Here is an 18,900-nt window from a genome sequence, read left to right as displayed (position 1 = left end):
ACTACCATATTTACTAATAAATGTAAGTCTTGAAAAAGAATAAAGGACATACCAAGGTATTCAAAATGTTTAAACCATTTATCAAACTCTATGGAATGTACAGCTCAAAAGGTGACCCTGACTGTTCGCTATGGACTTCAATTGAAAATAATGTGTCAGTATTTGTTCATTAGCTGTAACATGTTAGCACAAAGTGTTAAAGGAAACTATGGAGAGAAGGTAGAGTGAAAGAGGAACTCTGGGCTTTCTATTCAATTTTGCCAAAAACCTTGGGAGGCCAAAGGAGGAGGAAAATGACAGAATGATAGAAAGTGGATAATAATGAAATACATCACATCTGTGTAGGAACAAGACACAATGAAACATGCTGAAAACTACTGAACAACACAGAATAGAGGGTAGAGGGTAAGAAAGAATAATGGAGGGAGGATAGACTGACTTAAGTACAATATACTTGCAGGTAAAATACCAAGTCAAAAATCCCAATGAACAATGAACAGCACCTTTACAATAAAGACCAGAATATAAAATAGGTCATGTTAAGGGGAGGGTAATAATGGAGGGGAGGGTAAATGAAGAAAGTAAAGAAGGTGAATATGATTGATGTACTTCCTATAAATGTATAAATATGGAACTTTAAAACCTGCTGAGGTCACCACAAGAAGGTGAATGGGGAGAAGGGAGAATAATGGAGGGGATGAACCAATGCAGGGTGTTCTACATGTATGTATGTAAATGTCACAAAGAAAACACCTGTATTACTATTGTAAACTGGCAAAAATGTTCATTTTTCATAAATGAACAGAAAGGCAAAACAGATCCTGTCCAGGGGTGCCCACCAATGGAAGGGGGAGGACAAAAATAAAGTGTGAAGGAGGGTGAAGTATTTGGTATTCACATATGTAAATAGAGCAATGAAACCTGTTGAAATTGCTCTAAGAAGGTGGGGAGAGGAGATAAAGGAGAAAGATAGATGGGGTGAATTTAATTAAGATATATTATAAGTACTTACATTAATGACACAATGTACCCTCTGTATAACTATAACATGCTAATAATAAAACACTTAAAAACATAAAATAAAGTCTGTTAATTTAAAAAAGGAATTAAGCACTGATCCATGCCACAACTTGTATGAATTTTGAAGACATTATGCTAAATAAAGGAAGCCAAGTATATTCTCTCTCTTCCCCTCTCTCTCACGCACTCATACAATACACACTTTCTTCTGGACAGTTCTTCAGGCAGCTTTAGACCGATCCAGTTGTCTCTCTCCACTTGCTTGTTTGCAGTTCTCAAGAATAACTATAGACCATACTAAGAATGCAACATCCCAAGATAAAGGAATTGCTAAAACAGCACAGGCCTTGTTCCGGGGAAATGTAACATCTTAAGTTAGAGAGGAGCAACCTGTGAGAGCCAGAGCTTTGCTCCCATCTGCTGTAGAAGCAGGATGTCCTTCAAATCTTTTTCCAGAGAGTCCCATGGCCATGAGATATATAACCCTGCTTGTCCCTCAGGTGTGGCAAACCTTGGATATACGCAGTCAAGACCCCATCCACCTTGGGCAGTTTTCTTCAGTTATGGGGGACTGGCTTAGAATGAATCAGAGACTTCTTTTTGTCTTTCACTGCCTATCTGTATACAATGAGCTTGCTTTGCATAACTTTTTGTGTGTGAGTGTGTCTATGTCACTGGACTCAGACAAATAGGGAACCAGAGCCTGGTGAACCTAAACAGTAGCGCTGATGTCGAGAGTGTAAGAATATGGGTTCCTACTTCTGGTAGGTAGCATAGCAATAATCTTTGCTGCTCTCCGGGCAATGGGAATCCTTTCTTGGGATTGGTAATTGGCATTTTATTATTCCATTTATATGAAATACCCAGAGTAGGAAAGTTTGCAGAGACAAAAAGCAGATCATTTGTTTCCAGTGATGGAAAAATGGGTAGTAATTGCTTACTGAGTATTGAGTTTTCTTGGAGATGATGACAGTTCTTGAACTATAGTGATGATGGTTGCATTATATTGTGAAGGCACTGAATCATGCACCTTAAAATGATGAAATGACAAATTCTATGTAATATGCTTTTTTACTACAATTAAAAAGATAAAATAAATGTATAAATACTTTTGAGAGAACAACGCATACTTTCAAATAGAAATTTATTAGCTCAGGAACAGAGAGAAATATAATAATCTAAAAGAGAAACTCCAGAGCACCATAGATAAGTGATCCTCAAAGGATAGTGACAACTCTGTGATATTTGCCATCCTCAAAAACAGCAGTGCCATTGGAGGGTGTTCCTCCCTTTTACTTCACGAGAGTTTAACACTCTTTCCAAAAACCTTTTGTTTTTATTTTCTTTCTTATTCTACATTCAGTTTCTCTTTCTTAACTCATTATGATTTTAATTTTTTACTCTGTTTCCCTTGTTGCTTACATTTATTTTATAATTGTTAACTTTAAATTGTGTATTTTGCTCTAAAAATAAAATAGATGCTTTCAAATGCATGCGACATAATTAATTTTTCTCTTGGGTTAGAATTTCTAAAATGTTTCCTCACTCCATGACCTCCATTAACTTTTTGAAAAAGTCTGGAGTAAGGATTTTGGAACAATTCATATGATTTTTGAGATCACATTTTAGTGATCATATTTTTTTCTTTATATGAAGCTATATTCTAACTCACTGTTTTTTAACTTTATTTTTGTTTTCATGACTCCATGTACATGGGCAATTTAATTGTCATTATGTTAAAGAAACTGATCAGTTACTTGATCATTCCTTTCATTTCCTCCTCTAGGATAGGGAAATTGCATTTCCAACTGGATTATTATTTCCTATTAGATTATGAGCATGAGGCAGGATATCACAGAACCTGGAATAGAGTAAGTCTCTGAAAGGATTAGACATCAGGTCAGACTTGAAGCTGGAGTTAGGTTAAAGCACTTTTGACTTGGTATCTTTTTTTTTTCTTTTATTATTCATACATGCATATAAGGCTTGGGTCATTTCTCCCCCCTGACCCCACCCCCTCCCTTACCACCCACTCCACCCCCTCCCTCTCCCCCCACCCCCTCAATATCCAGCAGAAACTATTTTGCCCTTATTTCTAATTTTGTTGTAGAGAGAGTATAAGCCATAATAGGAAGGAACAAGGGTTTTTGCTGGTTGAGATAACGATAGCTATACAGGGCATTGACCTGGTATCTTGATGAGCATGTGAGCCCCCTTCAAGCAGTTGGTAAAAGAAATCTGGGACTCAAAATACCATGCTGGTTCCCAGAAGTCAAGATTGTTTGCACTGGAGATATTAATGCAGGAAAGATTTCCAGAGAACCTACAACAAAGGATCAAAGGATGAAGGGGGTGGGGAGAGTTTCAGAGAAGAAAGTTTGGGGGAAGGTGCAGAAAGGGAATTTGTTGGTCATGTTACAAGAGGAGAGGTGTCCACAGGCGTAGTCAGGGGACTCTGACCTCAGGAACAGTAGGTTGGGAGAAGAAATGATGGCCATGTACTCATTTCTATGGCAACCCATTGCCCAAAACCCATTCTCAGGTGATACAGAGATGACTGCCTTCCACAAGACAGTCAGTTGTGTGCGGGGTCCATCCCATCCTCTCCTTGGCCTCCATTTCTCAGCATTAGTTCTCTTGTCCGGCTGCGTGAATATTCAGGAGTTGCATCCTTGTGCATCTCAGAAACAGCTGGGAGAAATGACCCAAACAATGTATGCACAGGTGAATAAATGAATAATTAAAAAAGAGCTGTATTAGGATCCATTGTCACAGTTACTGTAAAGAAAGAAATCCATTTCAATCGTGCATCAGTATTGAAAAGTGTTGACATCTAAACACTCAAACAGTTTTATGATGTAAGAAATTTAGAGTGGAGCTTTCTAAGGCATGCAAAATACATGATATTCAGCAAAGCAGTAATCACCAAGTAAGCCATAATACTTTTAAATATTTTCATGAAATATTCATGCAAACAGTCTCAGGAAGGTCTCAGCTCTAGGCCTTGACAACAGCATGGCATGCCACTAACTTTCTCTTTCTCTTTCTTAACTAGGTCACTGGGGAACAGGCAGCAAGGAATCAAGTTATTGTCTTTTAATTTTGTTGCTTCTCTATGCCAAGCATATAGAATGTAAATGCCAAGCTTATTCATCATTGAGCCTTGATTACATAGATGTAAACCAGGAACTCCGGTAGTTTACTAATTACTAAATATTCGTTGTATGCCTCCCATATGTGACCACTGAAAGGAGAGGCCAGGGAAAGTCTCATGGCAAAGTGTGCTCCACACTGGTTCTATAACCTAGCTTACCTTTCATATAGGTCTTCATCATCACAAGCAATTTGGCCATGACAAGAAGCAATCCCAGAACAGACAGTACAGACAGTATCTTCCACAAAATATTCGGCTTGGATTCTGGTTGGGTGGCAAAAGGATAAAATTTCCCAGGCAACAACCATGAAGATGGTGTTAGGGAAAATCAATTTTTGATCCAGTATAAAATTCACAATGAGGGACAAACAACCAAAATCCTATTACTGCTTTCATATCAGAGGAACAGAGTTTATGGGTATAGTGAAGTACAGTAAATTATTAGAAGTTAGCTCATACCCAAAAACAACTGTAACTTTAGGGCTCCATAAGAAATTCAGAGAAGTGGGATTCCTAGGTGTCATGAAAACCAGCTGTGCAAGAGACAGCAGGATTACTTTATCAAAGAGAAGAAAATGTGTTTTTTAAAAAGAGCATTATGATGAGTGAGTCTGAATTGGTCTTGGTACTTAATTCTCATACATGAGAGGAATGTATGGATCACCTACCTGAGAGAGAAAAAGCTGCTGTTTTCTCCTCTCCCAGAGGGAGGTTGCTGACAGAACAAATCACATTTGTCTCAGAGCTGTTTGCGACCAACAGGAAGGTCTCCACGTGGAACAGGCCATGGCTGCCTTGACTCAGGGCCTCAGAAAATGATAGCATTGTCTGTCCTTCCATGTCCTTCCACTGCACGTGGGGCCGTGGGAACCATCCATCTGAAGTGCACATCAGCTGGATTTTTTCATCCTTCTGCTCCTCCAGAGTGATCAGTGGTGAAGAACCCACAGCTGGGGAACAGAGACCAAAGAAATAAAGCCTGGAGCCTCTGCAATTCCTTGTATGGCCACCAAGTACACTGAGAGGAAGACATTTAACAGGGCTTGGGAAAACAACAAAGCTTTCAGAGCAATGACAATCCACTTGGAGATGAGACTGGCTGGAGTGTTTTCCTTCTTGTTCTGTTTGTTTATTTTTACTTTTTTATTCCTAAATCATTCTGGGACAAATTAATTGGTAAGATAACTTTTCAAATCTAATCTTTTGTTTCTGTCCCTGAGAACAAAATAACTTTGACCACACAGGGATCACATGGACAAGATGAAAGAAACTGACTAAAAGAATATTCTCAAAATCAAAATCATAAATAGCCATATCCAATGTCACAAAATGATAAGACCTATTTAACTTCTCAATCTGCATTCCTCTCACTATTTCTTGAATATGTTTATTAATTTAGACTGAAAATCTCTGAGAGAAATATGTACAATAGCCAAGATTTTGGCCTGCATCCTCAATGATATTTGCTAAGCTTGGAAAACCAATTCTAGAAGTGATTTTATCTTTCTTCCTCCATCCATGCCAATGTTGTCAATCTTTGTGAATTAGTTTAGTATTTGGATTATTATACTTCTACATAACTGCACATTTCCCAGAATTTTAATAATATAGTGTGAAATAATGAATCCTATGTAAAAATTTGGAGCAAAATTCTCAGATTTCTCTAAATATATGGTCACCTTGTGAAGATAATGATAGGGAAACACATTCTATACCCCCCAAATTAAATTGGTCCATCTGAGGACTGGAGTACAGTGTAACTCAACTGGTACAGTGCCTGCCTAGCAATGGTAAGCACTGTGTTCAAACTCTAGTATTGCAAAAAATAGATTAATTAATAGATAGATAGATAGATCAATCAATCTGAGTTTGTAGACTTGAAGTATCTATAATAGGTCTTCCATATTGGATGTCCAATATTAATTTGAAGGTGAATGAGCATCAAGAATATTTTGAAGTAAATAGATATTTTTCTAGGAATAAGCATGCTAAAGAGATAGGAAGGTATTGAGTCCAAAACATCAACCTATCACCCTTACCTATCACCTTCACATCCAGACTGGCCTCCTGGTAGACACCATCTTTTTCAAAAAGACACCAGTACTGCCCATCATCTGAAGTTCTGGCATTGTGTATCTGCAGGGTCAGTCTCCCCTCATGGATGGCATCACTTAGCAATGCAGTCCTCCCTCTGTATTCTGCCATCTGCTCTCCAGCCACATGGTCCCCATCCATATACACATAAACTGCAGGATACCAGTGGGATCGGATCCACCTCACCTCCATGCTCTGTGCATTAGTCTTGGGGGACAGGTTACAGGTTAATTGTATGTCTTCTCCCACTCTGGCAAGGGTGGGCTCTGAAGGTCCAATCACTTTTAAGAAAGCTGTTAAATATATCATACAAAATAATGAATGAATCAAAATGGAGGAAACAATGTCATCACCAAGAATATCTCTAGTGGGAATTGTGAGGGAGAATGAGACTTGAGGTCATCCCTTGGAGAATGCGGTCTCAAGGTAAAGGTTATCCTTGCTCATTTTATAGGTCAGTAATGAAATGATTTTTCAGAATAAAATGAATACTTTTTTTTAATCACTTTAAATCTGATTGACTTTACATTACTTCTGCCCACGCCTCAGTTTTTTAAACTATAAAATTGGCATATTACTGCCCAAATCAGAAGGTTGATGCAAGGTTAAACAAAATGACCTATATAAAACACTTAGATGACCATGTGTTGTGAGCAGAGGCCTAGACCTACGACACTTGATGGTGTCGGAGCCAACCACCCCCCTTCTATTTTGATCATGGGGATGAGGTTAAAAATGAGTGTCAGGTGGATTTTTAGTAACAAAAATTGAAAAGAAAAATAAAACCTTGCCACAAGTTAGTCTAAGTCAGGTCCAGCCATTGTATTTTTCCCCAAAGTTCCACATATGTGGAGAAACACTTTTAAGATCAAGAATTGGAGAGGCTGGCAAAGTGCAAAATGTGAGACAATGATGAATGTACAAAAGAAGTCTGACTCTACTGCTGTGGAGAGTGGAAAAGATTTTCTCTAGGGACTTTCCAGAACCTAAGCTATACACTTTCAGTTCTCATCAGAATCTGGACATATCAGTTTGCTGCATTCTAAATTGAGAGTCACCCTTTTCTATAAAGTGGTAAGAATGGTTTCACACATGTTGTGTGATTGTTTATAATAGAAATGCAGGCATGAAACTTCAGATTCTCTGCATAGTGTCAGTGCTCAGTATATCCCCATATATCATTAGCCAAAATCTGCTAGGAGCTTTCGTAAAGAGGAAACTCACTATTGACACAATTTTAGGTTATTTCAGGTTATTGCCCTCTATCCTAACTAAAATTCTGCCATTTCCAGAATTTGCTTTGCTTTGCTCTTCAATTTAACCAAAAACAATATCTCCAATATGTGACTGTGAAACTCTAAAGATAAGGGAAGTAATTTTTTAAAAGTGAGCAAGGAATCACTTTGCTATTTGTCCATCCACATCTTAATGTACATTGCTCAACAAAACAGACAGCTTCCTCATCTCCATTACCCATGTGGGTTTTTCCCGTCTCTGACCTGTGGCACATATTGAATTTCAGACTGGCTTCTCTGCTAGTCTCAGATCACCAAGGGCTAAAATTGACTCTAATGGGGACTAAAGGAAGCAAAATACAGGTATGAATATTTAGTTAATTAGATGCTTTGTAGATTTGTAAAACTCCCTATTTTTCCAGTATCCAAATATAAATGGTTTAAAGTGCTAGATAAATTGTGCTGCCTGTTTAATATTAGTGCTGTTCCACCAGAAGACAAGTCCCAGACAGCAGCCCTGCATAACTGTCTTTTTCTACAGTTTAGTATTCAGCCTTCTGCACAATTCCTACCCAAACTTACTTTATTTTGTTTTTTGAGTATTGGAAATGTGTTTTTGAAATGCCTTGCATGTCCATGGAAAAATAAAATTTCTTTGGGATGTGAAGTACACCAAATTATGCAATAATTCCTTGAAAGCTGATAATCTTAACATCATACAATCCAATCTCCTTTCATTCAACATGTTTAATTAAGTGGGATTTCTCATTCCTCATGTAGGCTGAATTATGTTACACCTAGTCTCTTAGGACTGGAAAGTATATTAGACATTAAATTAAACTTGTTCATTTTAAAGATGACAATAATATTTTTAATTTTCTTTCTCTCTTTTTTTTTTTTTGGTGGTACTGGGGCTTCAACTCAGGGCTTTAAAGTTGCTAGATAGGTGCTCTACCACTTGAGCTACTCTGTCAGGCTTAAAGATGAGAATAACAAAGACTACTGAGTTTACAAAATCACACATAAGTAACTAAAAGCTTGCACTCTTAAACTGGGTAAACATGGATTACATGGTAAATACTGCAGTTTATATCAGCAGATCACGTCTCTAAGTCTTATCTATAAAATGAAGGTTAAATCTATTAACCCTTATAACTATTGTAAGAAAATATGAAGTAATTCCTGCAAAGTACTTAAAGCCTGGGAATATAATTAACATTTTAGCAACTAGTCATTGTTTTTAAAAACTAATAAAATTATTTGCCAGAATATAAACTTTGGGAAGTAATTGCATTATTGAGACTTGGGTGGCCCGTCTTGTGGGTCCTTCCTCTGATTGTCTAATTCTGAGGATGACACAGAGGTGGCTGTAGAGTTCCTGGACCCTGCAATCACTGCAGCACAATCAAAGCTCCTGGAGGCACAGCTCCACTCCCCACCTAACAGGAAGCAAAGAGAGGCACTGTCTTTCCATCTTGTCTTACCGTGTTTTCAGAAGGACACCACAATTTAAGAACAACTCAACATGGGATTGCATCTTGCATACTCAGTTACCAATGGACATTTAGAGTGGTTTGGGGGAGTCAGAGGAGTAACTCTTTGATTAAATTTTTCCTGAAGGACAGAGACTTGTGTTGGCCTGCCCCAAGTGCTGGCTTAGTTTCCTGAAACAAGCTCTGTCAGGTAAGGTTTCTGTGGGATCAGGTACATTGGCCGCCCCAGGCAGAAACAGATTCTACTGAAAGGGCAAGGCTCCCAGGTGTGAGTGCCTCCTAAGGCTGTGGAACTACCTTTAACCTTCTAGAGGCTCTTCTCTTCATATTTACAGCTTAATAGGGTCAAAGGTGTCAATCTACATTTTGCCAAAGACTGTAATGTATCTGTTACACTGATTTTCCTCAAAAGCTCCTACATGGGTAAAAGGTATACTTAAACTCTCCTACCATTCATAAGTTCACCTCTTCACCATATTCCTCTAAGAGGAGACTGAATGGATGGCAATGTATTGATGGAGGAGGAAATGAGAGGTCTAAGACAAGGAACATCAGAGCAGAGAGGAGGCTGGCTGCCACAGGCTGGGAGAGAAGGTCAGAAAAACAAGGCAGAAGGAAGTAAAGGACAAACTCAGAGGCTCCAACACCAGTTGGTTAATTTTTAAACCACTTATCTTAGACATAGTAAAATAATATCTGCAACCCAACTAGATAGTGAAATAAAAATTTAAAAATGCAAAAAGAATGAGAACATTATCACTGCAGTGGCAGAATCCCAGGCTGCATACAGTAAAGAAACAGTTTCCTCCTAATAGCGAGGAGGTTAGGAGCCTTTTGGGGTAAAAACAGGTGCACAGAGAGGGACTAGAGGTGGAGATAATGATACTACTCTCATTTACACTAGGATGTTTTAAAAGGCCTCCAAAGCTAGCCACCTGTCCCATGCCATCCCCCACACAGCCCAGAGGCAGTTCTTTCCTCTTGTCATACAGAGCAGAGATGATGCCCATTCCCTTAATAAGTACCCATCTGAGGCTCAATGGAATCTCCATGACCCCCAAAGTAGCAGGTTACACTCTGGAAAAGTCCTGGACGGAGACCGTGGTAGTCTGAGCTTTGCCATTTCCCTCTCACACTAACCTAATGTACACTTGGAAAAGTCCTGGATGGAGACCGTGGTAGTCTGAGCCACAGTACACTTGGAAAAGTCCTGCCTTGTTTCTTATCAGGATTGGGAAGTGTGTAGGCAGATCCATATACTCTGCCCTCCTCTGAGGAGAGGGCATGCCAGTGCATCCTACTCACCCAGTTCTGCCTGGAGTTTCTCTGGAAAAAGAACAAGAATAACATATTAAGGAATTTGGTCTAAAAGAAAGAAACTATTTCCAAAAATAAAAGCAAGCTCTACATTTTATTAATGAACTCAATTTGTTTAAAAAAAATACAAAATGCAGAAAAATAGTGATACTTTCCCATGGATAATCTGATGATCCAGCTTTCTGTACCACAAGAATGCTGTCAATTTTACCTCCCAATAATTCTGCTTGTTTCTGCTAGTATTTAGCTATCAGTTAAAAAAGAATGCATATTCTTTTTTGTCAATGTATGAATGTATGAAATGTATAAACATAAACAGCTATTACAATTCCAAACTGAGAGTACATAACTTAGTTTCTTTTTAACATTACTATATAAAACTGACTTTTACCTTTTCAATGTAATCATTTATATGAATAATATTATATCCAAATGTAGAGTCCCAAAAGTCTTAGTCCATTTGAAAGTTATTTAAAGACAATAACTTTACATGATTATAAATGTCTATTTGTAGATTGAGAGACAGATAGATCTTTTCATTGAAATATCATGAGGATGTTATCAGTTCTTAAAATTGTTCAAAAATTAGTTTTATAAAAACTAATTTTTAGTGAAATAAGAAACTCAACACTTCACTATTATGTTGGGATCTTGGTTATTGTTTTTGTTGGGTTTTATAAATGATATTATAATTAACATGCTATTATGTAAATTATTCTTTCCATTTCTGTTTATCATCATATGATACAGTCCTAGAAGTAATTGGTACAACAAAGCACAGTAAAACATTTCAGTTGAAAGAATATTTTTATTATTTGTATAGTACAATTAATCTCTGTGAATTAAACATCAAGGCAGAAAGAAGAAACGATAAAACTTGAAAATTAATAAAGTGCCACTAATAGCCTTTCAATCAAAATGCAGTGTATATATTTCTAGTCATAAATATTTGATGGATTTTAATAGATGTTGTTAAATGTTAGTATTTTCACTAACAAAAATAGAAGTTGCTGTTGCACAGTCCTTGAAACCTTTCCTCATGACCTGAGCACCAGGTTCTAGAAGAAGAATACTGACCTGAGAAGGTGATCACTGCCTCCTTTCCCTCATCAAGGACAGGGTTGTAGATATAGCAGGACACGGTCTCTACAGAGGAATTCCTGACCACAAGTTTGTCTTCCACATAGAACATCCCATCTTCATCTGGGATGTGATGTTCAGAGACAGTCAACAACTTCTCTCCCAAGATGTCTTCCCAATAGACCTGGGGCTCTGGGAACCAGCCCTTTGCAGTGCACACAAACTGGACTCCATCTTCCCTAGACGCCTCCATGTGGATGTTAGGGGCAGACCCCACACCTGCAGGGGGAAAGCACATCCCTAAGCCCAGAACCCTCAGCAGTAAAGGCCAAGAAAACCAAGATCCAAGGGATGAAGCTCAGAGGGGGAAGGTGGGAGCTCAGGGTTCTGAGGAACAGAAAGCATTCCAAAGTTTCATCCCATTGAAACTGGAATTCTGATACATTTTATTTGTTCCCATTCTATTAATTTTATATTTTAGTATTTAGTTTTTAGTATGGGGAAATAAAGAAACAGGAAACATAATGTTTTGTTTGTGTGCCTAGTAATGCAAACAAAGGTGCTGTAATTTATTTATAAACTCATTTATGACGCAAGCTCTGCCTTTTCTTCTTTTATTGTCTATATCAGGCACTTTGACATTTTGGATGATATCTGTACACCAATTTAAACAAAATATTTAATATAAAGTCAGAAATCACCTCCATGGGACTATTATTCCCATTTTTTGTTGGAGGATATGATTTTGGGATTCTGTAGATAAGCTGCATGAAGACTTATTCAACATAAGTATTTCATTCAATGGAGAAAACATTTTTTAGAATTCCTAGTTATGCTTTTTTGTAGAAGTTTATATTATGAAATTATTTCTTTATTCAATGCTAAAACTCCCAATCCCAAAAGGAACTGTATTTTCTATATGTGATAATTCTGTCTTTATCACTTGCTAAGGAAAAAGACCAAGCCCTTTTCCTGAAGTCATAGAAAAATTTCAGCTTAATTTTAAATGTCCCTAACCCTTAAAACATTGGTATGAATCCCCCCCAACCTACAGCTCGTGGGTTCTTTCATCCAATTTGAATGAACACATTAACAGTAACAACATAGCCACATGTGTGAAGAAGATGCTGGGAGTGAAGAAACAAGCAGCATCAGCCAGCAATGTTAACATCTCCAGTGTGGAAAGTGTATTTGCCTGATTTTCTCTTTAGCATGTGGAAGAGTTGTTTCTTTCAGGAACCACTTGATAGCTCACTTTTCAGATTTTTTCCAATAACACAGACCCATCCTTCAGTTCTTTCCTTGTTCCTTGCTCTTTCCTGCTTTGCTAGTACGAAAGCTTTTTGCAGACCCTTGCCATTCACAGTGGGTGCTTCCAGAAGCACCCATGGATCTCTGATTCATTGAACAAAGTATATAATTATTTCCATAACAGCATACGTTCCTAATTTCTTGAACCTCATTGTTAGGTTTCTAGCAAGGCCATTACATAAACAAAGTTTCACATCTCAGTTACTGCATAAATGAAGTTGGCAGAGAACAACAAATTCCACTCAGATTGATTACTGGACAGTCAGCTGGGCTCATTCACTCAGCAACCAAGTTGTTCTTCTACACTAGCCTTATGTGACACAAATTTGTGTCCCAGAAAAATTGCTAACGACTACCTATCATGGCTTTCAAGTAATCCTTAAGGACACTCAAAATCATGCAAGTTAAACATTGGAACATATTTTATAAGTGGTCTTGCTTTGAAGATTCCAGAACAACTGTTTTCAAATGACTCAGGGTAGAAGACTGGGCATTAGGAATTGCATTGATAATCAAAAGGGAATTCTTCAACTGACAAGAAGCTTACCACAAATTAGTTTACTTGTCTCTCTGAGACCCCATGCCCCTGCCCAGATATTCACCTGCTACTTTGAGCTGCAAACTTGTCTCTGCACAATAGCTCCCCTTCTGGAAATGGCACCAGTATTGTCCATTGTCAGATGGTTGGACATCGTGTATCTTAAGAGTCACAATTCCCTCAGCAGTGCTGTTTTCTATTCTTTCCATCCGGCCTCTATACTCCTCTATCAGTATCTCAGTCTTCTCAGATCTGTCCCAGTGTGAGGTCACAGGGGTGCTGGGCTTCAAGCGGTACCATGTCACCTCCATGTGCATCATGGTCCTCTTGGAGACAAGTTGACAGGTTAGTAGAGCATCTTCACCAACCTTGGCCAGGATAGGATTTGCAGGACCAATCACTCTAAAGTCATCTGCAAAGCAGTGAAAAAGAAGTACAGTAAATGCCAACAGAGGATAATTATGCTTGCTTCAGAGTGACCAGCCTCTTAGAATGGAGGCACCTAGAGAAGGGAGAGCTTTATTTTCAATGTCTTAGAGAAATCCAGCACTGTGATTTGCAAATTTTCTTGTTAAAGAAAATTTAACAAAATTTAATAAATAAAAGCAGTTCAAAATTTTGAATATGAATGCCTAATCTGTCACCAGCTTTGTGATTTGGGGCAAGTCCATTATTCTTAATGAGATCTTAAGACTTGGAATCCTAAATTCTTCATCTTTAAGATATTGATATCACCATCTCTGGAGTACTCTTATTCTCAAGTAAGTTAATAGAAAATTGATTTTAGTTGGGAACTTTGTAATTCATAGTGATAAACATTTTAGTCATTTTCCTAAAATTTGGTGATGGTAAATTTTTTCATTAGAGTTTTTAGTTTTGCAAAATCCTCTTCTAGATAAGAAAGAGAGTTTTTTTTCTCTAGAGAAGGCAAGACTGCAATTACTGACATTATGTAGAATGCAATTTTCACAAGGACTTTTTATGATGAATTAAGGGAGGCAGTTTGTCTAGAAAGTTTTATTCTTTCTCATCCTAATGCTCCAGGGCCACTTGTCCTTCTTTATGCATATTTCAGTCCTCCTGAGATAGAATCTCACCTTGCTTAGTTGCTGCTCAATATAAAAATAGATGCTGCTCAAAAAAGCCTCTATGTAACTTAAATAGAGATATTTTGTATCTTTAACTGATGAAATCTAAATATGAAGTCATACCCTCTTGTTCACTTCTTTTATAGGTCAGAAAACGGTGAAGAGGGGACAACAGCCTCACCTCATCACACAACTTCCACAGCACTGAATCCAGAACTGGTGTTACATTTTTCCCTAAAGCCCTGTCCAGTGTTTTTCCTATTTCATCAAGATATGTTTTCCTTGGACTTCTGACATTTTCCTCCCACACTGCATTTTCATAATTCTTTTTCAAGGCACAACATTTTGACTAATAACACTCAGCTACTGAGATTTCCAAGTTCTTATCTTGAAAGTCTCCTTGTAGTTTCATATTTCCAAATATTTTATGCCACTTACTACATGAATGAAGCAGCTGCTTTTCTTGCTCCCCAAGCTCTATCCTGCATGGAAGCAAGAGAATAAAATAATAACATGCTCCAGCAATTGATTCAAGTGCTTTCAGTGTATATCTTATTGACTCCTGAAACCTGTGCTAGCCTATGAGGCATAGGTACCATTGCTCTTCTCATAAAGTTGAAGAAACTAAGCCCTTAGGTGCGCAAGCAACTTTTCAGTGATGACAAAGCTCTTTTTGAAACACAGATCCTTTGAGCTATAGGCCTGTACTCTTAAGTACTGTACTAGTCCTTTTGAGTTTAGTACTATGCATCTAGGCTATATCAGTAGAACATTAAAAAGAAGGGAATCCTACCTGATTGCTTCATGGTCAGCAGGATGAAGAAGAAGGAGGCAATCATACCAGACACACTGTACCCTGGAATAATATCCAACATTCTCCCTGGAACAAACACGGGAGAATATATGACTATGCCTCAGCAAGGCTATGATATAGCCAGCATGTTTCATGATTTCTAGTGGCAATGGAATCTTAATGAGGAATCAACATCAACCCCTTCGCAATTGAACTGTGAAATGGTGGGGCTCCATTTCCTTATAGTTATTGACCACAACTGACCCCCTCCCTGAAGTGTTCTACTTTAAGCTGTTCCTTAGGCCTGAATAGGAAGCTTTGTGATTGAAATAAAAAGTATTCCTGAGGTAAAGAGATAATTTTATATAAAAAAAGAAAAACTCCTTAGGTCCATCTGTGATCATGCAGAAATTTATATAGCAGAATTCAAATATTTTTTCTTTGTCTTTCTCTGCCCTTTCCTGCAAAGACTGTCATCACTACAGTTTCCAGATGCGGTGGACAGAGTCATAAGGCTCTGTGTCCCCACTCTGCCACTAGGAAGCCAACATTTGCTGCCATCATCAGAGAACCCAGAAGAATTGGTACCTTGGAGAGTGAAAGAAAGAGCCTTAGAAATAGTACTTATCACAGAGGATGGTCAGGGAAATGACCATTTAGAATAGACTTGAAGACACAAGGAATGAATAAAATAGCCTTACTGAAAGAGATCAAGCTCATTGTAACAGTGTAATAAAAACACTGATGAACAGCTAAAAGTTTTAAGTTTACCAAGATAAAGAAAGCCTTATGTAGAAAATGGAAAATTCAGAGTAGAAGGCTTCCTATATTGAAGACTTCCTATATTGGATGTGTCAAGTATTTTATTGAAAGAAAAGCTTGGTTCACACTCAAAAGAACCAGTTCTGGGTCAATGTTGAGTCTCATACTACTTTCATTTTCTCAGAAACTACACTGGTAAGATTTTCTGGGGCTGGGAACTGGAATTAACAGTCTGAAAGAGAAATTATGAATGAGTGATTTAGGAGATTATTACTCTAATATTACTCTAGTTGCTTTTCAAAAAAAAGTATACCTTCAGGGGCTGAGGAATGGCCCAAGTAGTAGAGTACCTGCCTAGAAAACACGAGGCCCTGAGTTAAAATGTGTAGTTTAAATGCCAAAAATGTGTAGCTTCATCTAAGACATTTCTAAGAAAACTATGAATGTAAATAAATACCTAGATCTAAAAGAGCACTAAAATATCTGTGTGGAAATTAGACTTAGTACTATAAGACAGCATAGACTGTTGGTAGTGTGCCTCTTGAAAATTACTGTTCACCTCTCCTTAGGATGAAGGATATGGCTGATATTTACTTGATTTCTTTTGTGAAAAGAAGAAATATTTTTCCACCAAGTAAGAGCAAGAATGACTTACAAAGCCTACATCAAGCACTGTCCTCAGTTCTATGAATCAAGAAGAGCCCACTCTTACCACATATCACTTTAGAGGCCTATGTTCCATTAGGACTTTTATGTTAAAGGAAGGAGGGAAAGCCTGCAAATGCACTTTAGAGAAAAAATATTGTTCAAATCAAGGAAACTTTTGAAGAAATGTGTGAGAGTGCATCATAATCTTCTCTGGTGCTCAGGGGTAGATTTTGGAGAGAAAAATCAAAGGCAGAGAAACTGCCTGCGAACAGGATTCTCAATGGGGGAAGAAGTGCCTAAAGTGTGAAGCTTCTCGAATGCTTTGCCTTTAGAAGGCATTGGGCAATGTCTGGAGACATCTTTGGTTGTCACACTGGGCAGAGGGGACATAAAATGAGTGGAATCCAGGGATGCTACGAAATACTCTATAATGCACAGGACAGGCCCCCTGGCAAAGTTTCTCCAGCCCAGCATCAGCAATGCCAAGGGAAAACCCTGCCATGGACCATGCAGGACATGCTGAACATCCTTGGTACATTTTTTGGTAGATAAGTAACTGGACTTAACTTTGCAAACTTTAAATAAAAAGAATTTAATTGCAAACTTTTGACATCTCTATTTTTCCACTAAATGTAGATCAAAGATCTTCTGAAACGGTTGATATTAAATATGGTAAACTTTGGTATCATCCTGATATATGATCTGAAATTAATATGTATCATTGAATTCTCAAAATTTTTATATTTAATTTAATTTTCTGCATAAAACACAATTAAGATGTGATGGTAAGTGGTATCTTGTGTCTAGGCATCAGGTAGACATCAATCGCAAATTCTGAGATCTATGCCCACACTACTCAGACTCACATTAAAGAACATCATAAATTACACAGACCAGGGGTCTTAGAATTCTTCCCAGTAAAGAGTTGTGAATGTTAAACCTGAAAATGTTAAGTAACCATAATATTTGGTTTGCTTAAATTTTTAAATTAACTGTTAAAAACAAATTAATTCATTTCACAAAGTTTAAAGTTTATATGCCTACATAAACTTTAAAAACAGCTACAGTTTGTCATATGTTAAAACATAACATATTTATAGAGAGAAAGCAAGATAAAATAAGAGTTCTAGTAGCAGAGAGACCTCGTTTCTATTTTTGTGACATCTCACTTTACCTCTACTTCCTCTCCTCTCTAATGGTGACAATCATTCCTAACATTTTTCTAGGTATAGCATCACCATGGCACACAAGCCCCAATCATACATAAGAAAGGAATAACACGATCTTGATTTTCTGATTTCTAAATAGTGCCCTTCCATACCCAGTCTGTACCACAGAAACATGGTGAGGATCAAGTGAGCTATAATAACATTTTGAAAAATATGCAGCAGGAGATCAATAAGAAATGCAAACCAGACAGCCATTATAACAGATGGCAGAGTTTCTCAACAGAACACTGACCCTGCCTCTGCGCCCACTTCCTTATCTTAATGGACTTCCTCAAACTCCTATAGCCATCCTTCATCAAGCTCTTTCCAAGCCACTCGCGAGTCCCTCTCTCCTGACTGCTGGGTCTTCTTACTTGGTGTCAGTTGTATCTTTCATCCACATAGCAGGTGTCCAAAGACAGGTCAGAGCCCAAGAGTTCACTGGTTGGAGACAGAATTATGGGACAACCTGAGAGGGTGGAGGTGGCTCCCTGGAGCTTTGGGTGAAGGGAGGCTTTAATGCTGCAAAGCTGGAGGCAGAGCCAAACCCGAGGATGACTCTGAAAATGAGACTCCAATCAGAATGGCACATTCACCTCCTACCAGAGGCAGTACTCTCAAAAGTGAAACTCAGAGGATGAGTGGACTTTGACTGGGTTCCATTGTGAGTTCTTTAGACCTACAGACACAGTGGTCACTCCTCAGCTTCCCAAGAAAGAAAGCCAGGGACTCATGCTGGGTCCCCTTTCATCCCCCACCTGCACCATCACTAAAGTCTCATGTAGATCTGCCATCGGACAGCACCTCATGTCTTGCCTGTCTTCACCCTGCCCTCCAGATTGTGGCACAAAGACTTCCCCAACCAAGGCCAAGTTTCCTCCAGGAAAGGTGGCCATGGGTTTCAGAGTTGGAACCAAGACTTTCCATCAAGTATCCTACCCCTCATTCTACAGATGAGAAAATAGAGTCCCAGGAAGAGGGAGAGTCTTCCAGATCAGAGCACCAGGTCAAGGTCCCTCGTGCTCTATTTTATTGCTCTCTTTATTTTGGTTCTTTATCTTCCTTTGCTGGATAGTAAATGGTTTAATTACTCTCAGGTACTTACCAGAGAAATTTGGTAAGCTTCTCAACATAAAGTTTGGGTATAAAGAATATGACT

General features: G+C 38.2%; 1 protein-coding gene across 1 annotated transcript; it reads right to left on the bottom strand.

The window, feature by feature from the left end:
- Nucleotides 1-3,100: 3,100 nt before the first annotated feature.
- Btnl2 (butyrophilin like 2) lies at nucleotides 3,101-18,235 on the bottom strand. The gene is made up of 9 exons (XM_074081702.1): nucleotides 18,116-18,235; nucleotides 15,124-15,210; nucleotides 13,307-13,654; nucleotides 11,391-11,672; nucleotides 10,302-10,322; nucleotides 6,214-6,561; nucleotides 4,843-5,124; nucleotides 4,334-4,438; nucleotides 3,101-3,798 (listed from the first exon to the last, which is right to left on the bottom strand). The coding sequence occupies exons 2-9, from the start codon at nucleotides 15,203-15,205 to the stop codon at nucleotides 3,761-3,763; spliced, it is 1,506 nt and encodes a 501-aa protein (XP_073937803.1). The 5' UTR covers nucleotides 15,206-15,210; nucleotides 18,116-18,235; the 3' UTR covers nucleotides 3,101-3,760.
- Between the last annotated feature and the right edge of the window lie 665 nt (nucleotides 18,236-18,900).

The sequence above is a fragment of the Castor canadensis genome, chromosome 8, assembly GCF_047511655.1.
Source record: "Castor canadensis chromosome 8, mCasCan1.hap1v2, whole genome shotgun sequence".
Taxonomy (NCBI): Eukaryota; Metazoa; Chordata; class Mammalia; order Rodentia; family Castoridae; genus Castor; species Castor canadensis.
This window is presented reverse-complemented; position numbering and strand designations above follow the sequence as displayed.

Coding starts and splice junctions, on each gene's coding strand:
- Btnl2 (XM_074081702.1), bottom strand. CDS start 15,205: ATGTTGGATATTATTCCAGGGTACAGTGTGTCTGGTATGATTGCCTCC. Junction 13,655..15,123: donor GCTGACCATGAAGCAATCAG/GTAGGATTCCCT, acceptor ACTGCTTTGCAG/ATGACTTTAGAGTGATTGGT. Junction 4,439..4,842: donor AGCAGCTTTTTCTCTCTCAG/GTAGGTGATCCA, acceptor CCACCCAACCAG/AATCCAAGCCGAATATTTTG.